The sequence below is a fragment of the Camellia sinensis genome, chromosome 1, assembly GCF_055761805.1.
Source record: "Camellia sinensis isolate YWXY chromosome 1, ASM5576180v1, whole genome shotgun sequence".
Taxonomy (NCBI): domain Eukaryota; kingdom Viridiplantae; phylum Streptophyta; class Magnoliopsida; order Ericales; family Theaceae; genus Camellia; species Camellia sinensis.
Window position 1 is genome coordinate 83,732,310 of NC_138961.1, and position 27,987 is coordinate 83,760,296.

Here is a 27,987-nt window from a genome sequence, read left to right on the forward strand (position 1 = left end):
TAATTACTTCAAAAAAATCAATTTAAATTTATGATTGCTCAAAAAAAACTTATAACATATTTTTATTTATTTTAAATTTGTTTATTAATTTTATTTTTATATAATTTTGAATACAAATAATAAGTACTATAAATAAATAATAAGTATTAATAATTAAAATTATAAATGCTTTCATAATTTTAAAAAGGGTAAATTACAGTGACCTCCCTTGAGGTTCCTAATAATTACACTGGACTCTCCCCCATTTTCTGAATTGACAATGACATTTTCTATAACTAACAGAGTTAATGGGAGGGTTAGTTTAGTAATTTTAATATTGTAGATATTTTTGTTGATAACCATTAAATATGTGATTATTATTTTGGTTATACCTTATGTGATATTTGGTTATAACTCAATTTTTTTAAATTATTTTTAGTTATGACTAAAAAAATTAGTTATGACATTTGTGATAATCAAAATCATAAATGTTATAACGTGTATATAGTACACATAAAATGATGTTTATTGTAGATAATCTATTGTTATAACAAAAGGATAAGAGAAGTTATTTGGTAATTTTTATTTAATACTTGACATCATATAATTCAGTTGTTTTAAAAATGAAAAATAAAAAAGATAAAATTGATATTTCTCACCATCTAAATTAATAAAAATCAAATTAAGAGACTCATGTATTTATTTAAGTAGTTTTAAATGATATTTTTAAATAATTACACGATTTGACTATATATATAATTTATTATATTACATACATACAAATTATGTCATTTTTTTTAATTATAATCAATTTTCTTCTTTTAATTATAATATTATTTTAATTACGATTCATGAATTTTTTAATTATACATCATATTATATTTGGTTATAATATATATTTTTTCTTTTTTAGTTGTACCTTTTCTTTTTTTTTTAGTTATAATTTAGAAATTATAAAATTATAACATTTTTTCTTTAATTATAAAGTGCATATAGGCTTATTTTGGAAACTTGACTAAAAGTTAGCTTTAGGCCTCGTTTGGGAATCTTCCATTTTAGTCAAAAATTCAAAAAGTTACTAAATTAGCTAAAAAGTCAATAACTCATACAAAAAAGTCAAAGATTCTCTTTTCTCTCTACTTTTTGCACATCTTTTTATAAAAAGTCAAAAAGTCATCCCAAACATACTAGTTTTTTTTAATTCGTATTTTAGCCAAATAGTCAAAAAGTTACTAAATTAGTCTGTTCTCAAACGAGGCCTTAATTTTTTTAAATCACATCACTTCTCTATTTTTTTTATAAATTTTTTTAAATAAAAAAATTTTAAAAATTAACTTTTCACCTCCTTACCAAAATAAGCCATGCTGTACATAGGGTTTGACTTGATAAATTCACCTAGTAATTTTATAAAGAAGCATGGGACCCACATTTTCAAATTTTGCAGTGTCCCCTGCGGGTCCTAATCATCGGGGGGGATTGGGCGCTATGTATATATAGACAGAAATGCAGGCAATGTCACCGTTGTTTCTTTTCACGTCCTCTCTGCAATATACGCAAATTTCGCCTATCACCCCCGACAAACTCTCATTTTCTCATTTCATTTCTTCTTCTTCTTCTTCTTCTTCTTCTTCTTCTTCACAATTAGGGTTTCACCATCAAAAACCCCTACAAAACACCTTAGATACAGAGAGAAAGAAGCTAAGACCGTGAATGGAGTCCTCTGATTTCTTCGTCTGAAAACACTATGGTTTCCCAAGAAGCCGATACGTATGGAGATATGGACGAAGAATTGGAGGACTTCGTTGGAGACTATTTCCAGGACGTCTCAGAAGTTGATTTTGATTACGAGTTCGATGCTGCTCGCTTCTTCGATTTTACTCGCCTGGAATCCTATTCCGAGGCTCAAGATGCCGAACGCTGGTTCCAATCTGCCGGAACTTACCCGCCTTCCCGTAACAATTTCATCCATTATATATTCCACACATATTTTATCTATCTATCTATATATATATAAACATTTGATTCTTCATATAGTATATGCTCTTTGTTCCTTTATTTCCTGCTTATTTGATTCATCATATATTTCTGTTAATAATGTCTGATACGTGTTCGTTTGCAAGTTTTGTGCTTCTCTTTGATCAATGTAGTTGAATTTCAAATGCATGTAGTCAGAGCATCTCCAATCCTTTCTTTTTCTTCTTCTTTTTTTCATTAAATTTGAGTAAAAAATTGGTTGAAAGCTTGATCTGCTATGGAACACTCCAATCCTTACCTCTCTCTTCATAAAACCTTGTTTTAACTATTTTCTTTATGAAACTCTAATTCTTACTCTTCTTAAAATTTCATTAATTTTGACTAAAAATATGACTGTTGGATGTTTGGTGAAGGATTTGGTTTCACCTTGATTTGTTGAAAATTTTGCTTCTCCCTTGATTTGATAAAAGTTTGATGAAATGATTGGAGCTCACTTGCAGCTCTTTTTGTTTATCAAATATGAATTTGATATATTTCCTGAAACTGAAACAGTAGAATGTTTGTATGATTTCTTTAATGTCGGGATTGGATTGATATGCAAATTTATGATCTTAAATGTGAAAGTAATATTCAGAAGTTACTGTGGGCCATCCGCTTAATCATTTATATTTATTACAACTTATTTCGTATTTGATCACTAATATCTACCATCTGAACTACTTTGCTATATATGTATACATGGATGCACCGTACTTCTTTTCGCTATGAAGATGTTTTCCATTTGTTTTGCATTTGAAAACAATCCTTGCTTACTCATTGTAGACTTTGCTGTGTGCCACTCTTTTTCTTCATTGCTCGTCTTTGTTTTGGTTGTTGTTCTAACAACAATTACATGGAAGTACTACAGATTTGAATTTGGCATTTTTTTTATCAGCTTATGTCTGTAGTTAATATTTGGCTTACTCTTTTTCTCTCATTATTTTGAACATATAGCGTTTGTAATAAAGTTGAAATTGAGAGAAAACACCGCAGCAAAAAATGAAAATGCCTCTCGTAAGTCAAATGATGGTGAAAGCATGACTTCTAGTAGCAACAACTTGGATCATGACATGGATCCTGAAATTTTTGAATTAGATGACAATGAAAAAGGTACAATTTCTTTTTGCTGCCATAAATATTTATTATTAATTTATTGTGACCACATTAGTACAATTTGATTGAACTTTGGTTCTGTTGAGATTTTTTTTTACAATAACTGAATATATTATGCGTTGGAAATACATGTTTGTAGTTTGTTCCCATGGTAGAGACAGTAATTCAATGATGGGTTTATGTTTAGTCTTGATACACATCATTTGGAGAATGAAATCTATTGTGAAATAGAGTAATGTTGCCACACATCATCACTTTTAATCTCTTCTTTTCTTTTTATTCTTCTTCTTCATTTTTTTTTTTTTTAAAAAAAAAAACCCAATAATAATAATAGTCGTTGGATAGATTTTTATGGCATCATGATGCTATCATTTTTATTTTGTGAGAAACTTTTATGTATTTTTTTCTGAGGTTTAGTTGTTATCTGAATTACAGGCCTACAAGTATAACTAGTGTAGTCTGTTAAGATTCAAGTACCATAACAGTTTTGAGTTTCTAGACTAAATGTCAGGGCAAGTTTAAAGGTGGATGAAGTGTCACTTTTTAAGTTGTCATTAGGGCTATACCAATGTAATATATCTGATCTCATTAAATAGATGATAAGCCAATCCTTTCTTTTCTTTTAAGTAATTTCCCCCACTCTTCTCTGGCTTCAATCAAATGGTTCCTAATTTATACTATTGCAGGACCAAAATCTCGTAATGGTATGGCTGAGGATATTCCAAAAGCGAAAATAAAGTCTGTGGCCAAATCATCCAAAATAAGGAGTTCAACTCTAATGCAACCTACAGCAAGTCATTTGGCAAAGCTAAGCCGAGGAAGAGAAGTTCATTCCATCCGATTCTTGGAAAGGTTATAGTTGTTCTTTCTAAAGTATGATTGAATATTAACAGTTTGTCATTGATCTTTTAATTTGTTGCCTGCACTATTGATAGTGTTTTTTGATTTCTAACTATCATTATTATTAATTTCTGGTTTGTTTAGTATCATTCTGGTATATTTGCTTCTTTTTTGTCCTCCCCCTCCCCACTTGTCTATTTCTGATTTTCTGTATCTGTGGTCTTCAATTCGCTTTGCTGCCTTTAACTGCCAGGTCACAAAAGCCATTAACTAAATTAGATGAGAGAAGTTTGAAGAATCCTCTTGGGGTAGACAGAGATGCTACCAAAAGGCAAAAACTAGAGAATGGTTATTTGTGTAAGGTAAATTTGATGTATTTACCCATATTTTGGTGGACTTGAGTCTTGATGTATGCATTATGAATGTAGAATCTGTATGAAAACCAATATCTTTTTGTCAATGTATTCATGTGTTAATAATTAAATACATCACACACATGTTATACCAATTACCTTGGTATTAATCGGGTTTGGAAATTGTGTGTGCATCATTTACTTTCTAGAAGCCAGACTGAACTTGAAAGCTGAAGCCTGAAACTATTTTGACAAGTTTTAAGTGAATTTTAAGGTGTACTTCTAATGACTTTCCATTTAGAGTAAAATAACATATGGAAATGGGAAGAAGATTAGAGTGGAAATTTGCTCAATTTCTATCTGATAACCCCCCTATATTCTCTCTTAGGCTTGTGCGGCCACCTTCAGGTGTTGAAAAAGTCATTGATTCTTGATGCTGAGCTACTATTGGTATAGTCATTATCGCCCCTCCTCCCCCTATTAGATTTGTTTAGTCATAAAGAAACTAAAAGAAAGCCTATTGACAACTTTACTAATAGAAAGGGGATGCGCTCAAGCATGTGAAGAAAGTTCATTTTAATGATAGTTATAAAAATAAAAAATAATCAAATCAAGGGTCCCAAACCCTATTCAATAGTTGAAATCTGTGTGGCATCAAACCAAAAAGGATGGTTTGAGAAGCTCACTCACGGTAGAAAGGTAGGACTGTCTACCAATCCTTGGCACAGGAATAAATCCAAAACTTGACTTGATAGCTCAGCTTGGGTACACCTGGTGGGGGGCCACATCCGCCTCGCTTTCGTCGGTTAAGTGCTGGACTAATGATGCCTTGAGTTCTACCTCTGAGGACAAGTGTGACGGTCCAAGAAAGAAGTGCATCAAAAAGCATATATCTTAGTAGAAGCGAGGCTCTACAAAGTAAACCCTCAAAGTCTTTAAGTTACATGAATAAACTAGGAGAGCTTCTATTTGCACAACAATTCTATCTCACACCGATTTTCTACTTACACCTCCATTCAAAATTCAAAATTTCCATTTTATCTCATTACACCCTCCATAATTCCAAAAACAAAAAACTTATCCCTAACCTCCTACCTTCCCTTTACATCCCCAAACATTTCAAACCCTAACTGTTGCACCCACCTGACCGCCACCACCCTGCAGTCCATCCACCCTGCCACCAGCCCCCTTTAAAACCCAATCCTGTGACCCTCCCTCGTTCCACTGCAAATCCCTCCCTCCCCAACCTGGTTCATGGCATACGAACTCTTTATTTTTTGTTTTTGTTGTCATTTTGTTGACCACAATACAATATGGGCCATGTTTTCTGCATCCTCCTCTTCTTACCTCGGCGCACATGCTTTTAACTGAATTGCATGTCTTCATAGCTTTCTGCCTTTTATGAAATGCATTAATAATTTGCTGAACTGCTGTTTTATATTTTTTATTCATAGAAGTACGTTTAATCTAGAATCTGCTATAATAGTTTGTGCAACTACTGAGGATGTCCTTATGCTATGAACCAGGTTGCTCATCTGAAGCACCAAAGTCTGTTGTTACACAAGTTGCCTAAGGTATGCTGTACCTCAGAAGTATGAAGCAGTCGTTACACTGATGTTTATCACTAATTTCAGATGATACTGATTACTCATATTTTGCTTAATGCATCATAAGAGTTTTAAGTCTGCATCTTTTTACATTTTTTTGGTTCTATTTCTTTCTTTCTTCCTATCTTCTTCTCTCCCCCCTCCTGTATCGGGCAAAAAAAAACAGGTTCGACAAGTGGATCCTAACACAGTAAATTCCAGATTAAAAGTTACTGTTCCAAGAGAGCCTGATCTGGAAACAGCACATAGAGCACAAAAACATAGGTATACTCGTATGATGTTCGTATCTTCTATCATGTCTTTGGGTAGAGAGTTAGCAGACATCTCTAAAATTAATGGCATGGAACATGCCGTTTGTCTTAATTCAGGTCAAGGAATAATTCAGAATCAGGTGAACATGCAAAATCAAAGGGCCCAACCTTTAAAGCACGGCCATTGAACAGAAAAGTTGGTAGTCCAGTTAAAATTTGAGTCTTCTTGAATCTCATGAAATTTTAATTTTCGATGAAGTTTCTAGTTTATATTTGATGTATGGTATGTGCTTTGGGTTTGACAGATTCTCAAGGCTCCTTCATTGCTTCCTCAAATAAAGAGCAGACCACAATCTCCAGTGTTCCAAGTAAATTGTCAAAACTTGTTTGTTTGCCATCCCTTTGATAATATCAATTGCACAATTCCGTGACTCAGTTTTCCTCCCACCTTCCGTTTCATTGCTTTTTAGGAGTTCCACTTGAAGACATCAAAGAGGGCTATGCAACACTCATCTGCTAATAATGTAAGGTTATTGAATGCGCTATTGTCTTTGGGACTGTTACTGTACGTTTTGACACTTCTTCATTATGTCTTTTTTTAGTTGTAATTTCTTTTTAAAAGCAGTTTTAGTAAGTTTATACTTAGTTTATGCCTATGTAGTGACTATTGCTCATCTAGTACCATTGGTGCTTGTGTATTTTCACAATTCCGAAGCTTATAATTTTGTAATTGTTGGCACTGAACATGCAGAATTCTGAATCCATACCCAAAAATGAGGCCACACGCACTGAAAGGTAAGAGTTTGGACTGTCAACCTATTTTGATTTCGAAGTTGGACATTTAAAACATCATTCCTGTTTCTATTATGCTGCCTTAGGGGAAGTTTTACTAGAACTTACTTTTTCGATCTTCTGTCTAAACACTCTATGTGTTATTTTCTCATTTAGTAAACAAGGACACACTTAAATTATAGTCAGTTGTATGGAAGAGTGCGTTGCATCACCACAGTTTTTCCTGAGCAGGCCTCTCATTCTAAGCTTCTTAGAGGATACATTTTTGTTCGGATGATTATGGATTGATATGACAGATTTGTAGACCTCCGTTTCTCAGGCTAAACTGTGAAGAGGCATCCAAGAAGGAAAAGTGTAAAACACTAAATAGAGTCAAATATCACCCTCATAATAAAAAGGTGAACTATTGACTTGTGTGAGCCTTGTGATTGAGTTTGTTTATCATGATTGCCGTGACAACATACTGTTTTGATGCCAGATTATTTCCAGTAAAAAAGATGTTTGCACTTTCCAGAATGTCAAAGAGGAAGCCAAGGTTTCTGTGATTATATGACGCCTAAACATATGAATTACCATTTTCTTGATAGATTATTCTCTTTCTGTTTCTATTAGAAAAAATAACTCTTTATCTTTTACTTCCCTCAGGAACTCAAGCTTCTAAATGATGATGGATTGTCGTATAATCCACCAATAGAATTATTTAATAAGGTGACAGGATATAAATTCAAGTCTTCTATGTTTCACATTTTACCTTTCCTTCGGAGTTGCTTTGAGTTTCATTCTGGCTTATGTAGATGCTGGACCATTGATTTTCCTAATTTTTTGTTGTCCTCTCTTTCAATCTATATGTTAGCTGTCCCTGAAATCTGAACTTGAGCATAATGCAATATCTCCATCCAAACCGCCTCTGCACACTGAGGTTAGTTTCTCACAAGTCTTGTGACAGATAGAGTTTACACGTTGCATCCTTTTTTAGTCACACAAGTGCTTTCACTGTTTTATAATAGGGATCTAAAGAGAATATTCCGGGCTCCTTAAAACAAGTAGTCCAGGTATCATAGCATGGAAGATGGAACCTTTTTATTATGTTCAATTCTAAACCCAATAATAAATTCTGAGTTCATAACCTCCAGATGTATGGGAGGAAGCTGAGCCAATGTGGGAGCAAGTGGATGATCCCCGAAATTGGACCCCGGCCGAACATCTACAGGTACACCATGCCTGATTTACTGAATCTGTTACAATCACTTCTTTTACATTCACTTCGTTTGGATATATAGTTCAACCTGACAAGCTTCTAGTTTTATGACAGATTTCTTCCATCTTAATCTTTTGAGCTAAAAATGTAAAGTTCTTAAGTTGAAAAACTTTAATCCTGCTCTATTTGGACAAGCTTTTCTACTTATTCTTTATAACATTGGAGCCTCATGTTCAACATGGACTTATAACACTGACGTGATTTTTCTTGTTTGATCTTTCTCAAGAAATGTAGATTTGGCCCACGTGAAATTTGACATTTGTAACAAGTGTATATTCCACCTAACATAGCTACGAATGCTTAAGTAAACGTAGGATCATTTTAGACAATGGAATTGCCATTCATTGCGAAACCTTGTAATTCACTGAAAACAAAAGACAGGAATGAGTTGCATACGCTAAAGCGGTGTTCTTTGTGTTCTGCCTACTCTACTTTTTGTTTTTGGCAGAATATTTGATGTGATACATTTCAACTGCAGTCTGCAAATCAGTTTGAAAGAAGTAAAGCATGCAATTTGTTAGAAATGTAATATGCACTAAGAATTCTTTTTCCTCGTCTTGCTAAACTCCAGCATTAATTTACTTATAATGAAACAAAATTTGGTAGGGAAGCAATAGCTTCCATCTGTCTAACATGTTAGACGTGACATATACATTTTGGAAGATATTCTGCATCTCAATGTTTAACCTCCCATGTTAATGAATCATCCAATTTTGTTCTAAACACAAGAAGGAATCAATTTTTTGAATTTCATAGGAAGAAACAAGGATCCATTATATTTCTTTGATTGAAATGCAACAGGAGGAGGAGCATGAACATCCGCTGAGAGCAAGAGGAGTTTCTCCAATGGCTGGTATACAATAAATTAAAAGTGTTTCTCCTGTGCCTGTGAAGGTGTGTCTGTACTTGATGCATTTCAAAGGCTCGAAAGGGTATAGGTTTTGCATTTTGAGATACACACGGAAGCCAGTTCCCGCAAACAGATTGGGCCTGTGTTTGGGATCAAGACTTCCATGCATAATTACAATAATTTATTCTGCAAAATGGTAACATTGTACAACATCGAAAGTATTAAAATGTAGCAGAATGAAAGTTTTTTTTTGTCCGCCCCATGCTCTTTTTCATTCTAAGTAGTCGCATGTAGCAGAAAAATGAAATGTAATCATTATAATTGAGGTATTTATAGAGGGTTTTTTTTTTTTTTTTTTAATTTTGTTTTTAGGAGAGGTATTTTGTTTTGTAATTCTCATGTTTTTTCTAGCCTTCGCAAAATACATTTATATTGCAAGGGGTTCTTCAATAATATCCAGGGAAAATAGAAAGTGAGCATAAGGCGATAACGATTGTAAATGCAATTGGTTTAGTAGAAATTTATTCTTCTGAATTGCTTTTAGTTAAAATGAACTCTTTTCCTTTGGAAACATTATCTATATTTTTATACAAATTGCATTTAGCAAGAATGGATAAAAAAGTTGGAATCCTAATAATACATAAAAAAACATACATGGGAAAGTGATTTTTCTATCTCTTTATCTTTATTGTTTGTTTTTCTTTTTTGGGTAGGAAATAGACCACGTTGTCAAGAAGAAAATCATGTCAACAGTAAACATTTTTGAATTTATTCCTTTTCTTGTGAAATTCTCAAAAATATAAAATATTTTAATTTTTTTTATGTATATTGTCTATTTTAATCCAAAAATTATATTTATATTTTAAAACAATTAAGATATGTAAAATAATTCTATTTTTTTAATCATTAATTAAACATCTCTCTTATGCATCACATCATTGAGTCTAATCATTGAGTTCAAATAGTGTTTAAAAAATATATATGTACATCATTTTTTTTTTTTTTTTTTTTTTTTCTTTCCTAACAACCCTTTCCAACACTAACATCACTTTCCAAGAGTCCACTTAACCCAAAAAGGCCTTTCATTCCACAGGAGGCCTGAGGCAGATATTCAAATAATCCCACCTACCCACACATTCACCTGATCCGAGATACAAATAATCTCACCTATCCACATTAGTATAATTTTTTGATATCCACATTAGTATATTTTTTTTGATAACACAACAACAATAGGACTCTCATTTGCGAATCTCCTGACATATCACTCATAAAATACTTCAGACATCCTTTTATTTTACAATACGTAACCTTCCTTTTAATATTCAAATTTTCAAGTCGATATTTCATTTCACCATCCATGGCACCTTTTGTCGTTAATTGAACAAACTCAGCATTGACAATATTCAACTTACCAGAGTCCAGCCTAAAAACAGCTTGCAATTCAAGCCATGCCGAGGAATTTTAATTACCATGAAAACACATGCTATGATCTCTCACGTCAATGAAAGACAAATTGTGTGACAAGCTGAGGAATTTTAATTACCATGACAACACATGTTATGATCTCTCACGTCAATGAAAGACACAAATAGTTTGACGCTCCAAATCCAAAATGTAAAATTACACAAATATGTTGTCAGCTGTCAAGTATACAACAAAATAAAGCACCACACTATTTCGGAAATGCTTGTATAAACTAACTGATAATTCTAAATATATAGGTACATGTTAAATTTACTAAAAATAACCTTCGCCCAGAATATCCTTAAAAAGAAAAAATTAGTTAATTGTTCGGGCCACATCTACATTGTCCAGATTGAAAAACAAAAAATCCCAGCCGGAACCAAAATTTGGGATTTTCCTATGCCATTCATCGTCACCCATTTCCCTTTCTTCAGGGGAAGCAAAAAAAGAACACAGAAACAGTGCAAACTCTGTTAATGAGTGTTTTTAGAGATCACTTCGCGGAACCTAACAAACCATTGTGCATCAGAGGAACTGTTGTCAGCCTGGGGATGAAGTTGCTGAGCATTCAGTTGAGTCTGCCCTTTATCGATCACGAATCGCGCATAGTCAATAGTTTTTGGCAGAGCTGCACTTGCCTTTGCTGGAGGAGCTGGAAGCAAGGAGATCAAGACCCTAGCGACTTCGTGCATGGTTGGTCTCTCAGATGGATAGCGCTTTGTGCACAGCAAGGCAAGCTGAAAGGTCTTTCTGACGTGGGTTAAATCCACGCATGTAACAGAGACCTCAGGATCAACTGCCTCCATCACAGTGTTATCATCTGCCTTCGCCAATATCTGAAAATGAACCCAAAAATTATTCAGACCAACAGTTTCTATTTGCCCAACTCAAAAATTACTCAAATTCTTCACCACATAAAAACTACATCACTACACTGCAAACAATTGGTTAATCCATGCAGTGAAGGCATTTAAGTTTCAAGAGTAAGCACGGTAGACTCGATAGATTGCCACTTCCAAGTAAATAAAGATATGGTCTAAAGTGTTTGTCTAATAGATCAATGCAATATCAGGGGAACATACCAGCTGATGCAAGTTAGACTCATTGTCTACGGCCTTCTTTCCAGTCAGCAACTCCAAAAGAACGACACCAAAACTATAAACATCCGATTTCTCATTTAGCCGAGAGGTCCGAGCATACTCTGGGTCAATGTAACCAATGGTCCCCAGAACATAAGTTGATGCGTGGGTTTTTGCAGTGGGAATAGATTTTGCAATACCAAAATCAGAGAGATGAGCCTCAAAGTTCTCATCCAGTAGGATATTTGAGGACTTAACATCCCGGTGAATAATTCTCGGGTTACAATCATGGTGAAGATAAGCAAGTCCTTGGGCAGCTCCGATTGCAATCTTAAGACGTGTCTCCCAATCAAGTTTTACCTTCTTTGCCGGTCCTGTCAGCCATATTAGCCAAAAATGATTGCAATTATCCAGATGGGACCCAGGAAAAATATATCTAACGATATTGCAAACTAGAAAATATTATGATTTATTGGGAAAAAACAAAATACAATCGCAATGGTCTTTTGTTTCATTTTACCATTGTATACAGAACAATTCTCCTCTTCTTGTTGCTTATTATCAAAACAAAGTTTCACAGCATGGCAAACAAAACGCACAGCAAGCCAAGCTTACTTTTAAATTTGTACCATTCCTATAATAAATAAATAAATAAATAAATAAATAAATAAATAAATAAATAACAAAAAACATGCAGGCAAGTGAGCTTACCATGAAGAAGATCCCAAAGAGAGCCATTCTCCATGTAGTCATAGAAGAGGAGGTTTCCATAGGGTGTCAGTGCATAACCATGCAAGCTGACAAGGTTTCTGTGCCTGATGCTACCAACTGTCTCAAGCTCAGTCTCAAACTCTCTAAAATTATGTGGTTGCTGAGTGTATATTCGCTTAATTGCAATTGGTCGGGAATTCTTCAATATACACTTGTATACCGTACTGGAAGCACCATATCCTATAATGTATTTCTCGCTCATATTCTCAGTAATTCTCATTATATCTTCATAAGTGTGAATGGCCATATCCATGTGAAGAATAACGAGTTTTGGAGGACCTGACCAAGGGGGGGAAAAAATAAAAAAAAAATCCCACATTGGTAACTTGACTTGAAGATACCAGTCACAAAGATACCAGGCAGTATTATATTATACCTTGCATGCTCTTCTTAGACTCCATAAATGGATCCAGCTGGTTCGATTTGTACAAAGCCACTATTACCACGGCTAGCAGTATTACAAAGCCGAGTGTGATACAAACCACCATTGTCCTAGAGAAAATTGCTGCAACAAAGCAAAACAAGCAACCCTAACTCAGAGAGATTAAGGGGAGAAGGAGAAGAGAGACAAGGACTTGCAAATGTAACCTCATAAACTGACATTGTAATATCAAATTGATACCTTTCGATTTTGGTGCACAAGGATGACATACTGATCCAAACCAGTTCCCACATAATAATGGATTTCCTATGAAGCTGATGATGGAATAGAATATAAATGTTCAGATTCAGAACTCAAAAGAGCATTACACACATTAGAGGGTTCTTCACAAGTGAGAAGAAACAAGTTGTTTTCCCCATACCTGTCAGGTGAAAACCGTGAAAAGTTTCCAATAGGAGGAACAATTCCAGATAAGTTGTTGTAGGAAACATTCCTAAAACATACAAGTAAAAGAAATTCAGAAAGCTTTCAGACGAGTAGATAGCCAGAGGAGGGAAAAAGAACTCACAGAGTAGCAAGACTCAAACAATTAGTCAGCTGATCTGGAATTTCTCCACGAAGATTGTTGTTATTCAATATACTACAGCACAATTCCGAGGAGGAAAAAGCAATAACATTAGAGTAGATTGATTCCAATTTTATAAGAAACTCATCAAAATATTAGTAGGCTGGCAAAACACTCGATAACCAACTTACAGAGACGCAATGTTCTGCAATTGACCCAACTCCTCAGGCATATGACCAGACAAGTTGTTGAATGACATATCTCTACAAAAACATAAATATAATTACAACTTCAAGAAAAATATTGAAATAATGTCCATGATTAAACTGAACCGGATGATATTGACCAACAAGTTGAATGACTTGTAACTACATGAATCGAAGCAAGTATCATCACAAGTAAAACAATAATAAAAAACAATGCCCTTTAACTGAAATGGATTCAATTACAGAGGTTTTCACAGAAACTCACATAATTTGTATACTTCTGAGAATGCCGAATTCTGAAGGTATGGGTCCATTAAGATGATTATGACTCAAATTCCTTAATGTATAATACATGTTCACAAGTCAGGCAAACAACCATATACTCAACCACTTGAAACAGTGTTGCTAAAGAGCATGAATTTCTTACAGAGTGAGGAGATGCTCCAGGTCACCTATAGAAGCAGGAACGGGTCCCAAGAAATTGTTGCTAGATAGATCCCTAAGCAAAACAAAGTTGCTTGTAAAGACTAGATGATTGACAACAAGTGCAACACATCACACAAGTTGTTTAGAAACATACAATGTATCCAAATTGATGATACGTCCCAGCTCAACAGGTATACTTCCTTTGAAATGATTTGACGAGAGATTCCTGGTGTCAAAAATTATTTCCATAAACATCAATGAAAGCAAAGTTTGAACCAGAAGTAAACAGTCACTTTAAAATTCAGCATTTGAACTTACAGATAAGTCAGACTTTCAAGACTTTGGAAGCCCAGAGGAATTGATCCACTTAAGCGATTACCATACACATTACTAGAAACCAGAACAGAACAGAATCACAATGTTGATGTGATTGGATATATAAGCATAAAATAGATGTTCATGTAGTGCTGCATAAACCAGACATCTTACAATTGATTCAATGCAGTGCAGGAGCTGATGTTGTGTGGAATGGGACCTTCCAGATTGTTATTGGCAAGGTTCCTGGGAACAAGGAGGTTAAGCAATTAAAAGAAACAGTAAAGAACCAAACAGAACAAACTTCTGACCCCAAAAAATAAAAAAGAGAAAAAAAAAAGATATAACCCTCCAAAAAAATTAGCTCACAATTCAAAAAGCTGCTCAAGTTTCCCAAGTTCAGCTGGGATTCCACCAACCAATTGATTGCCATTTAATTGCCTGCAAATTAAAAGTCTCGTCAACTGAATCCAAACAATCACTTAATGTGACCTGTAAACAATAAACTGGCAAGACGCATCTTACAAATAGCTGAGCTTTGACATATTGCCAAGCTCTGGTGGAATCGGTCCTGTAAGCTTGTTGCCATGGAGATACCTACTCAGACAAACAAATATGTGAGCACAACAAAAAAGGAGGCAACAGAAATTCATCATCTATATATCTCTCGAGTTATTAACTCACAGTTTTCCAGTGTAAGACAAATTGCCAAGAATTGGCGGAATTGGCCCAACTAGTTCGTTCTCACTTAAATCCCTGAAAGACAACAATGAAAAGGACAAGAATAAAACATCTTTTTTTTATCCCAAACATAGTTGTTCCATTGGTCGTTAAATTCAAATATATATTAAGCACACTTACAAAACAGCAAGGGCTTGCATTAGACCTATCACCTCTGGAATTTTCCCTGTCAGCCTATTTCCTTGCAGAGATCTAATAACAAGAACCATAAGCACAGTAATGTCATAATGAAAAACAAGAAATGCATTTTGTATTAGAATTCAGAAATTAAGTGCATATCAATTTTAACTTCAATTGACCTTCCTTGAAGACAACAGAAGAAGAACATTTCTAGCTTCTACTTCTTCCACGAAAGAAAAATATAAAGTGGAGTAAGAGAACTCACAAAGTGGCCACTTGTAGAAAGCCAATATTGTATGGAATCTCCCCAGAGATCTGATTGTATGAGATATCTCTGAAAATCATACACTACAATTTTAACCAAAAATGAAAAGAAAGAATGTATTTCCGTAAGTAGGGTAGTTATCATTAAGAAACTTACAAGATCTCAAAGCTTGTACAATTGCCAATGTTATCAGGGATTGTTCCAGTTAGGTTATTGCCTCTTACATCACTAAAGAGATCAAGGAAGATTTCAATGTCCCCATGGATATGAAGCAGAAAGCATGTAGGAAGCACAGAAAAAGCCAAAAGCAAGCATAACCAGGAAGTGAACACTCACAAATACCACAGGCCAGTCAGTTGGCACATATCTGGGGACAGGGTTCCAGTTAAAGAATTGCCACGTAACCCTCTGCAAACATAATTACCACCAGATGATAGATGAACCAATAGTTTGTCCAGAGTAAAATTATAAACCAAATTAAATGTTTAAGTGTTAATAGCATCAAGGGTTGATAATGAAATTGGATTTTATCTATCAGTTGTTAAACCCTAATTGATGTAGTACTTACAGATATTGTAATACTTCATTCCAATAGATTAACCTCGGTATCTCACCAATAAGCTGGTTACGAGCAAGGTCCCTACAGAATAAATTTACACAAAGACAAGGCATACATATATATTAGCACAAGTGTCTATGGCTTTGGTGTAAATAAAATCAAAAAAACATATGATAATGTTAACTGCATGGACTCCACTAAAAAATAAAAAAAATAAAAAATTACGACTCACAGAGTTTTGAGGTTGGGAATCTGTGTTAATGTTGAAGGGATAGGACCAGTCAATTGATTGTTCTTCAAATTCCTGCATTTACAGAGCTTACTCAAGCCCTTGGTTGGCCGAACTAAAAACTTATCTATCTTAAACAATCCAGCATATTTAATTAATAGTACTTCACTTCAGGTATTAACTTACAATAACTCAAGCTGCTTAAGCTTGGATATTGAGAATGGTATATCTCCATACAGTAAATTATCAGATAAATCCCTGCATTATGGAAACCCAACCATTAAAATAAAAACTAAAAATCTTAATCACCTAAAGACAGAAGAAGAAATTAATATATCCACATGTATGTAAATAAAAATGTAACAAAGAAAGAAGATGAAATTTTACACTAGCATCAGAGAAACACAGTTGCCTATCTCATCAGGAATTTGACCAGTTAATTTGTTGCCCTGAAAATCCCTGAAAATATTTCAACAATAACATCAAAGTCGGTATTATGTTAACCTTGTTACAATGAGCAAGAACACCAAACCAACAGGATTAGCAAAGAAGGCATACATGGACTGTAGATTCTTCAGGTCTCCAATGGCTGGTGAAATCTCCCCACCCAAGTTCAAATTTGACAAATTCCTTTAACCAACAAATATAATAAATATATATATATATATATATAAATAATAAATAAATAAAGACTACAGTAGAATCAAATGGAAATAGAAAAAGGAAGAAAATAAGCATGAACAGAAAACACATACAGAGAAACAACAGATACGGTGATATTGTCACAGAAGACGCCACGCCATGAACAGAAATCATCGTTATGAACATCATCCCAGTCCAGCAACACATTTGCTATGTTGTTAAACGACGCCTTAATCGACATTAACGCTTTGCCTGTGCAGATACAAACCATTTTCTCATCATGAGAATAGCTTTCTATTAATTATATAGCATGATTTTCTTCACAAACGAAGAGAAAATACATTCCCTCCCTGGTAGCCCAAAAAAAAAATTTTTTTGATTGCTTTAAAAATCCAAAAAAATTGCGGAATTTTTGTTTCTATTGTTGTCCAGTTTCAAAATATACTGAAAATAGATTATATGAAACCATCTGAACTGAACGACTGTCTACTGCCTGCAAGTGTCTTCTTCTGGGAACATAAAAACCGAACTGTCGTTTTCTCCAGCATTTTCTCGGAAACCAAACAGAGAACTTATAGAATCTCCAAAATGTACAAACTTAAAAATAATTTCCAAACTCTTCTTCGAAGCCTATCAAACAAGCTTCCGTTTCGCAGAAATCACAATCGAAAAGACGGTGGAAAAAATAGTAAAAACTTTTATAAGTCCGCATTCATCAGAGGCAAAAAACAGCTCAAGAGACAACAAAACAGAGAGAGAGAGAGACAAACAGAAGGATGACCTTCGTCATTGAGAGGTGAAGCAAGGGGAAAGAGAAGCATAAAAGCAAGCATCACAGAATAGAAAACGGGCTTCTTCTTCTTCTTCTGAAACAACAGTGCTTCCTCCATTGTATTGTAGCACCAAACAAAACACAAGCACTGCTCCAAAGTAGAGATAGATAGTTGAAGAATATTAGCCGCTCGGCTTCTCTCTCACCACACACAATGTACAGACACACAGAGAGAGAGAGCAGACGTTTGGCGTGAACTGTAAGGAAGAGCGTTAATGGCAGTAGTGTTATGAAGAGAGAGAAGAGAGCAGAGTTAGAGAGAGAATGGAGATAGAGAATGGAGATAGTTTTGGACAATTATTCGGTGTTCTACGATGTTACTAGTGTAGTTTTTTTTTTTTTAAAAAAAAAAATTTGATAATCAGAAAATAAAATTAAGGTAGCGTTTGGTAGAGTTTTGTAAATGTGATTTGAGAGTATGAGTTGTATTTTGAGTTTGTATGTTGTGGAGTTATGATTTGAGTGTAGAAAATTTGTTTGGTAAAGAGTTTTGAAAATAGTTTTGGAAAAGATGTTTGATTTGAGTGGGGAATTATTGATGTGACATTTGATATGTGATACAAAAATTTACAACTCATAACTAAACATACAATTCAAAATTATTTTAAAGCACATAAAAAATTAAAAAAATTTCAGAAAATATTTTTTCCGATTATATAAATCAATTGCAAAAAAAAAAAAAAAAAAAAATTACTGTTCCGGACAGCCGGCCGGTCAACCGGCCGGACGACCGGCCGGACGTCCCCTTAGCAAAAATTTTGAAAAAAAAAACAGAGCAAAAGAGCGGCTGAGACAGATTTGGTACAGAGCTCTCAGCAGAGCTTTTGAAACGTGATTACAAAATCCTAAACAAACATCATACTGAAACACAGGTGTAGAATCACGTTTCAAAAGCACAACCAAACACAGCCTAAGATTTCGTTCGGAAATATGTGATTTTAATAATTTTTTGAATTTTTATAAAAAAAAAATGTGCAGAAATAGTGATTTTTTAATCTTTTAACTGAAACTAAAAATTGTCAAATGAGAGCTTAAAAGCATCTTTTTACTCATTTTTCAATAACCAATTTTTTTTTTTTTAATTTAGGCCTTATTTAGAAACAAGTTATTTTATTAATTTTTGACTTTTTTGTTAAAATATGAGAAAAAAAACTAGTATATTTGAAATGACTTTTTGATTTTTTACAAAAAATATGTAAAAGATAGAGAGAAAATAAAATACTTGACTTTTTTTTATATATGTGGCTCCGTTTGAGAAGAGCTAGATTGGGCTTTTTTGGTTATTTTAGCCACAAAAGATAAAATATACTATTTTAATCACAAAAAATAAAACATCACATCCAACCCATAATCATTACACTCTTCTCTCAGGAAAAAAACCTAAAAAAATCAAAAAATTATTTTCAAATCAAATTTTTTAGCCCAGACTAAAATAGCTAAAAATGTCAAAAAGTCATCCCACTTTCCAAACCAATCCATAGAGTTTTTGAATTTTTTAATAAATTTTTTTGATTTTTAAACTAAGGGTTGGTTTGGGATGTCCTAAAAAAGTGCACTTTTTGACTTATTGGTGGGTTTGGGTTCGGTTTGGGTTGGGTTTGATGTATTAGAGATGTGATGTGATTTAAATAAGATGATATGACTTAAATAAAATAGTGACTTTTTGACTTTTTGACTTATTTAGTACATACCAAACTAGCCCTAAAACTACTGCATGCTAAACATGGGCTTATGTAAATTATTTTTACCAAATAAACTATAAGGCCCCGTTTGTTTCCAGAGATGGAATGGAGGGGATTGATAGTGAGAGGATTAATAGTGAGAGGATTGTTAGTGAGGGTCGTTTGTTTTCAGAGATAGAATGGAGGGGATTGATAGTGAGGGAATTAATAATGAGGGAATTGTTAGTGAGGGGATTGATAGTGAGGGGATTAGTAGTGAAGGGATTGATAGTGAGGGGATTAGTAGTGAGGAATTGTTAAATTATTTTTATATAAAATAATAAAACAAATAAAAAAATATAAAAAATTAAAAATTATATTTTAAAAAAAATTTCCAATATATAAAAAATAAAAAAATTTCTAATCCCCTCACTATTTTTCTAATACCATCTCTACCTCCTCACAATGAATCCCCTCCCCAAGGGTATTAGTAATACCAAGGTATTAGTAGTACCCTCCCTATCTCTCAAAACAAACAAGGTATTAGTAATACCAAGGTATTAGTTAGTCCCAAGGTATTAATAGTCCCAAGACTATCTCTCAAAACAAACACTCCATATACTAATCCCAAGGTACTAGTAATCCTAATCCCCTTGCTATAACCCCAAACAAACGGGGCCTGAGTAACTAAGCCTGTGTTTGGCAAGTGGGTTTGCAGGCTTTTTTGGCTATTTTAGTCACAAAAAAAACAAAATAGGCTATTTTAGCCATAACAAACAAAACATCACATCCAACCCATAATTATTACATTCTTCTCTCACAAAAAACTCAAAAAAGCCAAAAAGTCAAAAAGCCCTTCCCAAATCAAGCTTTTAAGCCCAAGCTAAAATAGCCAAAAAATTCAAAAAGCCAAAAAGCCAACCCACTTCCCAAACGGAGGCTAATGAATCAAATAGTCTAACATAAACTTCTAAATTAAAATAAATTATAATCAAACTTATCAAGTTGTAACAAGTAGTCCCTACATATGTTACTTACTATTTTATCTTTAGGCCTCGTTTGGGAACAAGCTAATTTAGTAACTTTTTGGTTATTTGGCTAAAAAGGTAAGTAAAAAAAACTTGTATGTTTGGGATGACTTTTTGGCTAATTACGAAAAGATGTGCAAAAAGTAGAAAGAAAAGAGAATCTTTGACTTTTTGGTATGGGTTGTTGGCTTTTTGGCTAATTTAGTAACTTTTTGGCTAATTGACTAAAATAGCCTCTTGCCAAACGAGGCCTTAATAATACTGTAAACTTATATTATTCACTCAAAATTTATCTAAAAATGATAATTAATTATTTAAATTTATTTTACTAGTAAGCTGCGGTGGTCATATTTGGTATAATTGTTAAAACAAATTATAAATTATAACTTAACAGATTATAGATTATGACTTTAATCAGAAACTGTTAATCTGTTTGGTATAACTGTTGGATTATAGATTTAAGTTGCTGAGTAGTGTTTGTTAAATAAGTTATAAAGTAGCTTTTTCAATTAATTTTTATTTTTTATTATTCACTATTTGCCTACATTTCTCATAAAAAATAATAATAATATTTTATAGTCCATTTGGGTCTTTTTTATTTTAAAAAAATAAAAAATAAAAAAAATCTAAGAGTATAACCGTGAATTAACATGTCCACAGCAGAAACTGATAATCAGAAACAGGGGGTAAGCAACAGGGGCGGAGGGAAGGAGGTCTTAGGGGGTCACGTGCCCCCCTGAGTTTTGGATTTTATTTATTTTTTTTTAGCATAAAGAAAATATTTTATATAAAAATATTATTTAGAGTGAAATGTTAATGATATTTTTAAAATTATAAAAATAATAATGATTGTTTTGATTGAAAATAAAGAGACTACGATATTATTATCTATGAGAATTTCAATATAATGGTGATCTCTATCATTATCGATATGCAAATATAATTAATTTCAATGAAAATATAAAATTTATTGAATTGTTAGTTACGTTTAATATGCAAGGCTCACCCTCCATGTGTTTCTTTATTATTGATTGGTAATATCATATGTCAATGATTGCGTGATATGACTATTATATTGAATTTTTACGCATATTTTGTTTAAAAAAATTACTTTATCATTATATAATTTATTTTAAAACTTTATATCCATAACTTTTTTTAATGTTGTCCATAATAACATATTCACTTTATTTGGTTTAAGTTTTCTGAAAACACTTTTTAAAAAATTCTACGTTTTTGTTTTCGTATTTTTTTGTTTTTATTGATTTTTTTAAATATTTTAAGCAATTTTTTGATTTTTAGACACACCTAATATAAATATACATAAAAAGTATAATTTTTGAAAAAATCTTTAAAAAATTCACTAAATACCAAAAATATATAAAAAAATACAAAAAATCAATACATTTTTCGTATTTTTATGTATTTATTAATTTTTTAAAATATTTTATCACAAATATTTTATTTTTTTTAGATACATCATGTATCTAAAAAAGTAAAAAAAAATGCTTACAATTTTAAAAATATTCACTAAAAACAAAAAAAATAAATAAAAATAAATAAAATAAATAAAAAACAATAATTTTCAAAAGACTTAATTCAAAAAATTCGAACGAAACACATTGATTTTTTTTATTTATTTATATTTCTTGAAGTCAATCGTAAAAATTTATATGAAATATTTTTGTAAATATTTTTAATGTTGTAATTAAGAAGTGCCCCCTCTAATTTATTTTCTTGGCTCCCTGGTAAGCAAATTCTCAGAATTAATTTTTTTTAATTAAAATAAGTTGTTAAAATTAGAAATTATTTGAAATAAGTTTAATCAAACAATTCAAAATAACTTTTTAAAAGTCAAAAACTATAAATTAACTAAAAAAAATCCCACAAAACACCCCCACTATTCATCAATTTAGGGTTGGTTTGAGATGTCCTAAAAAAGTACACTTTTTGACTTATTGGTGGGTTTGGGTTGGGTTTGGGTTTGGGTTGTGTTTGATGTGATGTGTTAGAGAGGTGATGTGATTTAAATAAGATGATGTGACTTAAATAAGATAGTGACTTTTTGACTTTTTGACTTATTTAGTATATGCCAAACTAGCCCTTAATTTCTACTTTTTTTGAGTAAAATCTGAGACTTGAATTATGAGTTTCCAAATTTTTTCTTTTATCTTAAATCAGTGAATCTTACCTTTTACAGCAATCATATTCGATTTGGAACAGTATGTAGCTGTGCCCTTGGAGCACCGAATAAATTATGGAAAGGCAAACGGCGGTGAAGAGACGTTAGTTTACAGGCTGTGGTGCAGGGGGAGGAAGAAGGTTGCAGCGGCCGTCACACGTACTACCGTTTCCCAAAGTTTAAAAATTGTTAGACAGCTAACGCTCTTTGGTACCTTTGTCACGCCCTCAAACAAGACTGTCTGAGCGCGTGAAAGCATCGCACGGTTGAAATGTCAGTGATGCATTTTTTTGATGTTCTGAAGATATGAATCGGACGGTGGAGTTGATAGTTGTGGTTGGGAATAAGGAGTCGGGGTGGAGAGTATTGGTAGTATTTTGGTATAGAGAGAGAAAGGTGGTGCTCATTAATATCAGTGTGTGTGTCTCTCTCTAGTCTCTGTGGGTCTCTCTGTAGGTAAGGGAGTACTTACTGAGATAAAAGAGGATGGAGATAAGGACAGCAGAAGAAGAATCATCAATTATGGGTAGTTACTCTCTCTCTCTCTCTCTCTTCTATTTTTTATTAGGCCCCATTTATTTTAATAAATATAATACTTATTTCGTTTCAAAATATTGATTCTTTTTAGGGAATTTAATTTTTTTTAGTAGTACAATTATTACATTTGAAAAAAATTAATTTTCTAAAATTACCCTTTTAATAGTACATTTTTTGAGAAGATCAATGTCATAATTGTATTTTTTATATTGTTTATTAATTTAAAAGAATGACAAAATAAGAAATTTACATTATTTTTGTACTTGATTTTTGAATAGGGACCAATATTTTGGGACAATGAAAAATGGAATAAGGGACTAATATTTTGGGACGGAGGGAGTAGAGAGAATTAGTAGTGAGACGATTATTAGTGAGGGGATTGATAATGAAAAATTATTAAATTATTTTTATATAAAATAATAAAACAAATAAAAAATATAAAAAAATAAACATTATATTTAAAAAAAATTACTAATATATAAAAAATTAAAAAAAATTAAAAAATTTATAATCCCTTCGCTATTTTTTAATACCATCTCTAGCTCCTCTTTATCAATCCCCCTTCTTCCTCCTTACTAATACCAAAGGATTACTAATCCCCTCCCTATCTCTCAAAACAAACACTTCATTTTCAAACCCCTCCTCATAACCCCAAACAAACGAGGCCTTAGGGTCCAGCTTGTCTCAAGTTGAGATCAAGACTGGACCCGTTCAGTTCGGTCCATGGGGTCCTTTTTTTGGCCCGTTTTGATAATCCGAACCATTCAATGTGTAAAACCCGTCGAGTACTACATGTCTGTAAAAAATTACGTTGATCAGATATCAATAGCTATGTAATCAAATCAGTTTTGTATAAAAAAATGGACAGTGAAACAATTAACGGTTGATAAAAAAGTGTTTTGTTCACATAGCTATCGATATCCGATCAACGTGATTTTTTACAGGCATATAGTATTCGATGAGTTCTACACATTGAACAGTTCGGATTATCAAAACGGGACCCGCGGTAGGCCCCCCACAGGCCCAACAGCACGGTCCAGTCCGATCTTAGACTGGACCAAAGCCACTGCCTTTTTATTATCTTAAAATATTAATTTATTTTTTAAAAAATTAAAAATTAAAATAATATACTTTTTTATTTTATCATTTTTAAAAATTTATTAATATTATTTTAAGACGAAAGAAATAGTATTTTAATTTGAATTTTTAAAAATAATTTTTGATTTTTTAAATTTTTAGTAAATTTTAAATATTTTAAAGAAAAAATAACAAACTTAATAGTAAAGTTGGAAAAAAAAAATCAGATTAATAGTAAAAAGGGCAAAATTATGGAGACATTTAAAAAAAAATAACAAACTTAATAGAAAAGTTGGAAAAAAAAATCAGATTAATAGTAAAAGGGAGAAAATTATGGAGACATTAATCTACAAGTTTGTGTAAAATTTAAGTAGGGAAAATTAGTCTAGGGTCCCTCTCCCACTTATCGTAATGGAAGAGATCAACAAAATTATTTTTTTATGTCTAAGGTCCCTAAACATATATCAGAGAAATTTGACTCTTTTGTCTCTCTTCTCTCTCTCTTCTCTGCTCCTCCACCCTCCTCTCCACCCTCCTCTACGACCTCTTCCTCAACACCTTCTCCTCCGACTCCTCCCTCCGCTCCGCCATCGTCGCAGACCTCCTCGCCGCTCAGATCCGCGACCCGGCCTGACTCTCTGTAAATTTCTGATTGAACAGCTGAATGTAGAGTTCACCCGTGACACCTTCGATGGCAACCAAGTCTTAGAGCTCAGATTTATACGAGTTCTTTACAAAATTTATCATGTCTGTACAGTGACACAACCTCGAGACAGGTGCAGGAAAACATGTGCCCAAAGCTATATTTGTTGACCTGGAACCAACCGTTATTGACGAAGTTAGGACAAGGACTTACCGCCTTCTTCCAAATTGTTGCATTCAACCTTCAAAATGATGAGCGTATAGTGAAAGATCGGGGAACATCCATGGTCATGCTTAAAAATGTTTCAGAGGCAAAGTACAATTCTTTTCTTTGAAGCAATTATGCTCATGTTCAAATATAAAACTGATAACAGATGTCTCTTGTTGGCAATTATTGGAACTTCTTATTAGTTGAGATGGGAAATTTTTTGTTATCTCATATATGCCCTTGTTTAAAATTGAATTCATTGGGTCTTTTTTTCTCTACCACGTTCAAGCATATTCTTCAGCCCATATCTGATGTATGTATTACGAAGGAACAACAGAAATATGTACACTTTGATTCTTTCTTCACCCACACAATTTGCCATGAGTGTTGCCTTGGGATTGGGCCTCATACCATAACACTTCCAAATGGTGAAAAATCTACAGTTAGATTGGTCAGTTGCATTGTCATCATTTTCACGCTCTTTCTTTGTAACTTCCTCCTCACTTGTTTGGTTGTTAGCTTCTCATTTATTTATGTTCTGCAACTAGTTTAGAGGGCATCATCTCTCATTGTGATATCGAATTATTCTTCAATATTAAAACGTCTTTTTCCCATATGTCACTTTGTTTTAGTGTTGATGAATTAATAATTATTTGATAGATGGATACATATCAGATTAGAAACGTATGAGTGCAAGAATCCAACATTGGGGGCAGAAGAAAGGCATGGGGCAGATGTTGCCAACAATTTTGCAAGAGGGCATTATACAGGTAAAATCTTCACTGTTCATAAAATTCACCACCCAGCACTTTGAACGTTTCTATTTGTGGGGCTTAAACCTGTTTTTGGTGATGTTATCTGGATTTGGCAATTTTCTCTAGATTACTTTTGAATTTTATCTGAATTTGGTAATTTTCTCTGAATTACCCTTGAATTTTTTTTGGTTCCAATTTTCTTTGATTTTTCTCTGGTTTGAATATTTTCTGGTAAAGAATTTTGAATTTTCTCTGATAAAGGATTTGAATTTCTTTGGTAAGGACATAGGGTTTGAATTTTCTCTGTTCATGATGGCATTTGTTAAGGACATAGAGTTAACTGAATTGGTTGCTGAGCTGAATTTCTCTGGGTTGAAACCAGAGAAATTCTCTGGTTTTTTAACTGAGTTTTCTCTGGGTTGAAACCAGAGAAATTCTCTAGTTTTTAAAATTTCTCTGGGTTGAAATTTCTCTGGACTGGAATTTCTCTGTGCTGAAATTTCTCTGGATTGGAATTTCTCTGGACTGGAATTTCTCTGGATCAATGTTGAGGGACCTTAGACATTATGAAAATATTAAATATCCTTTATACTATAAAGTCTTAATACCAGGGACCCTAAAAAAAAACTCCATTTAAGTATAACAACAATTTATTTAGTAATGAAAATGCTCAGGATTTACGAACTATAGGAGAATAAAGAAATATTTAACCTTGCAATTATGTTTTTTTCTCTCTCTTTTCGACAAGTGTCATATTCGAAAGTTTGTTACCAGTTCTATTTGCTTTTGTCACTACCATCACCATTATCATGATCAATCACAACATCTTCTACTTACTATTGACACCGTCCACTACAGCTATTATTTGCTATTGTCATCTTCGATCATAGTCACGGTCTACCATTGCCATCATCACTATTTGTCATCGCCATCATCCCTCAACTAAAATTAGGCTAATACCTCTATCAAGTTTATTTATGACAAGGAAATTCCTTACACAATCTTCTTTGATTTGTATATTTTTATCCATCTCTCTCTCTCTCTCTTTATTGTCTCTCTTTCGATTTTCTCTTTTCTCCCTTATGTCACATGACAAAGATTCACCATCTCAGAAAAATTTCACAAATTTCATTAAGACAAAGTAAAAATATACTTAAAATTCATAATTACAAAACACTCATTTTGAATTTTTTAAATATAATTTTGAAATTAAGGACTTATTTTTGTAATTGATTTTCATATTTTTAATTTATAATTTTTTAATAGAAATTTCAATGAGTTTGGGTAGTGAAATTTTCACCATGCAAAAGTCAGTAAAATTTTATTATTTTTCACTGACTTTCTCCCAAATAAAATTTCATGATTTTTTTTAAGATTTTATATTGTTGATGAATCTTATTTGATAGATCTTGATAAGATGATTATAAAAATATAAATTTGGCAAAACATAAAAGTATAAATCAAAAGTTTTCAAATTACCCAAAAATTGAAAAACATTATTGTCGAGGGTATTTTCGTCTAGCATTTTTAGAGGACCTAAACTAGTATTGAAAAGTTCATTATCCTTATTCTTCTACAAATTTAGAATGAGGGAGCTAAAAAAATTTAAAAAATTCCTCTTCAAAAAAATATAAAAAATTATTATATTTATTAAATTTTTAAATTTTGTTTACAAATTTTTTACTTTCTAAATACATCAAAATGAAGTATATCTAAAAAATAAAAATAAAAAAATTAACTAAATATGATAAAAATTCATTACGCTTTTTTTTCTTTCCCCAACAAATTAACAACTAATACAGTAATTGCAGTTTTCCTTTAGAAGTTAGTGAAAAAAAACAAACTTACAAAAAAAATCCAACTTTTGTACATTCATACTTTTTGGGATTTTATAATGACTTTATAAGATGATTATAGAGTAAATTTTTTAATACAAAATTAATGTACTTATAAGTTTTTTTTAAAATGAACTCTGTTTTTTTAAGTTAATAAATCAACATTGAGCTCGTTACACATCTGATTTTTTTGAGATCGGTGACTTTTTTAGCTATAAAAAGTAAAATAAGTTAAAAAATTAATAAAATAAAATATCATATTTAAATTATAATTATTTTATTTTTTATCTTATAAAAATTAAAATATTAAAAAAAACAAACCAAATAAACTTTTAAATTAGAATTAAAATAACCAAGAAACAAAAAATTAAAAAGCAAAAAATCTAACCCAACTTCCTAAACGAAAC

The 27,987-nt window shown here is 32.5% G+C and overlaps 2 protein-coding genes across 3 annotated transcripts; one reads left to right on the forward strand and one right to left on the reverse strand.

Moving 5' to 3' along the window:
- The first annotated feature begins 1,447 nt into the window (after positions 1–1,447).
- LOC114318728 (protein TPX2) lies at positions 1,448–9,590 on the forward strand. 2 transcript variants are annotated; one of them, XM_028265678.2, is made up of 17 exons: positions 1,448–1,931; positions 2,947–3,102; positions 3,792–3,957; positions 4,199–4,307; positions 5,825–5,872; positions 6,072–6,169; positions 6,274–6,352; positions 6,462–6,524; positions 6,627–6,680; positions 6,908–6,951; positions 7,268–7,346; positions 7,427–7,483; positions 7,594–7,656; positions 7,802–7,867; positions 7,956–8,000; positions 8,082–8,158; positions 9,008–9,590. In XM_028265678.2, the coding sequence occupies exons 1-17, from the start codon at positions 1,724–1,726 to the stop codon at positions 9,030–9,032; spliced, it is 1,437 nt and encodes a 478-aa protein (XP_028121479.2). In that variant the 5' UTR covers positions 1,448–1,723; the 3' UTR covers positions 9,033–9,590. The 2 variants fall into 2 exon arrangements, with proteins under 2 accessions (XP_028121479.2, XP_028121474.2); XM_028265673.2 differs by having other exon boundaries at positions 1,497–1,931; positions 7,253–7,346.
- A 1,117-nt stretch (positions 9,591–10,707) lies between these two features.
- On the reverse strand, positions 10,708–17,847 carry LOC114318715 (LRR receptor-like serine/threonine-protein kinase ERL1). Its single transcript, XM_028265668.2, has 27 exons — positions 17,605–17,847; positions 16,937–17,075; positions 16,740–16,811; positions 16,569–16,640; positions 16,368–16,439; positions 16,185–16,256; positions 15,962–16,033; positions 15,730–15,801; positions 15,550–15,621; positions 15,394–15,462; positions 15,129–15,200; positions 14,952–15,023; positions 14,793–14,864; positions 14,637–14,708; positions 14,442–14,513; positions 14,271–14,342; positions 14,107–14,178; positions 13,954–14,025; positions 13,792–13,863; positions 13,512–13,583; positions 13,324–13,395; positions 13,177–13,248; positions 12,996–13,069; positions 12,750–12,878; positions 12,314–12,652; positions 11,606–11,976; positions 10,708–11,359 (listed from the first exon to the last, which is right to left on the reverse strand). The coding sequence occupies exons 1-27, from the start codon at positions 17,711–17,713 to the stop codon at positions 10,997–10,999; spliced, it is 2,961 nt and encodes a 986-aa protein (XP_028121469.2). The 5' UTR covers positions 17,714–17,847; the 3' UTR covers positions 10,708–10,996.
- Positions 17,848–27,987: the final 10,140 nt, after the last annotated feature.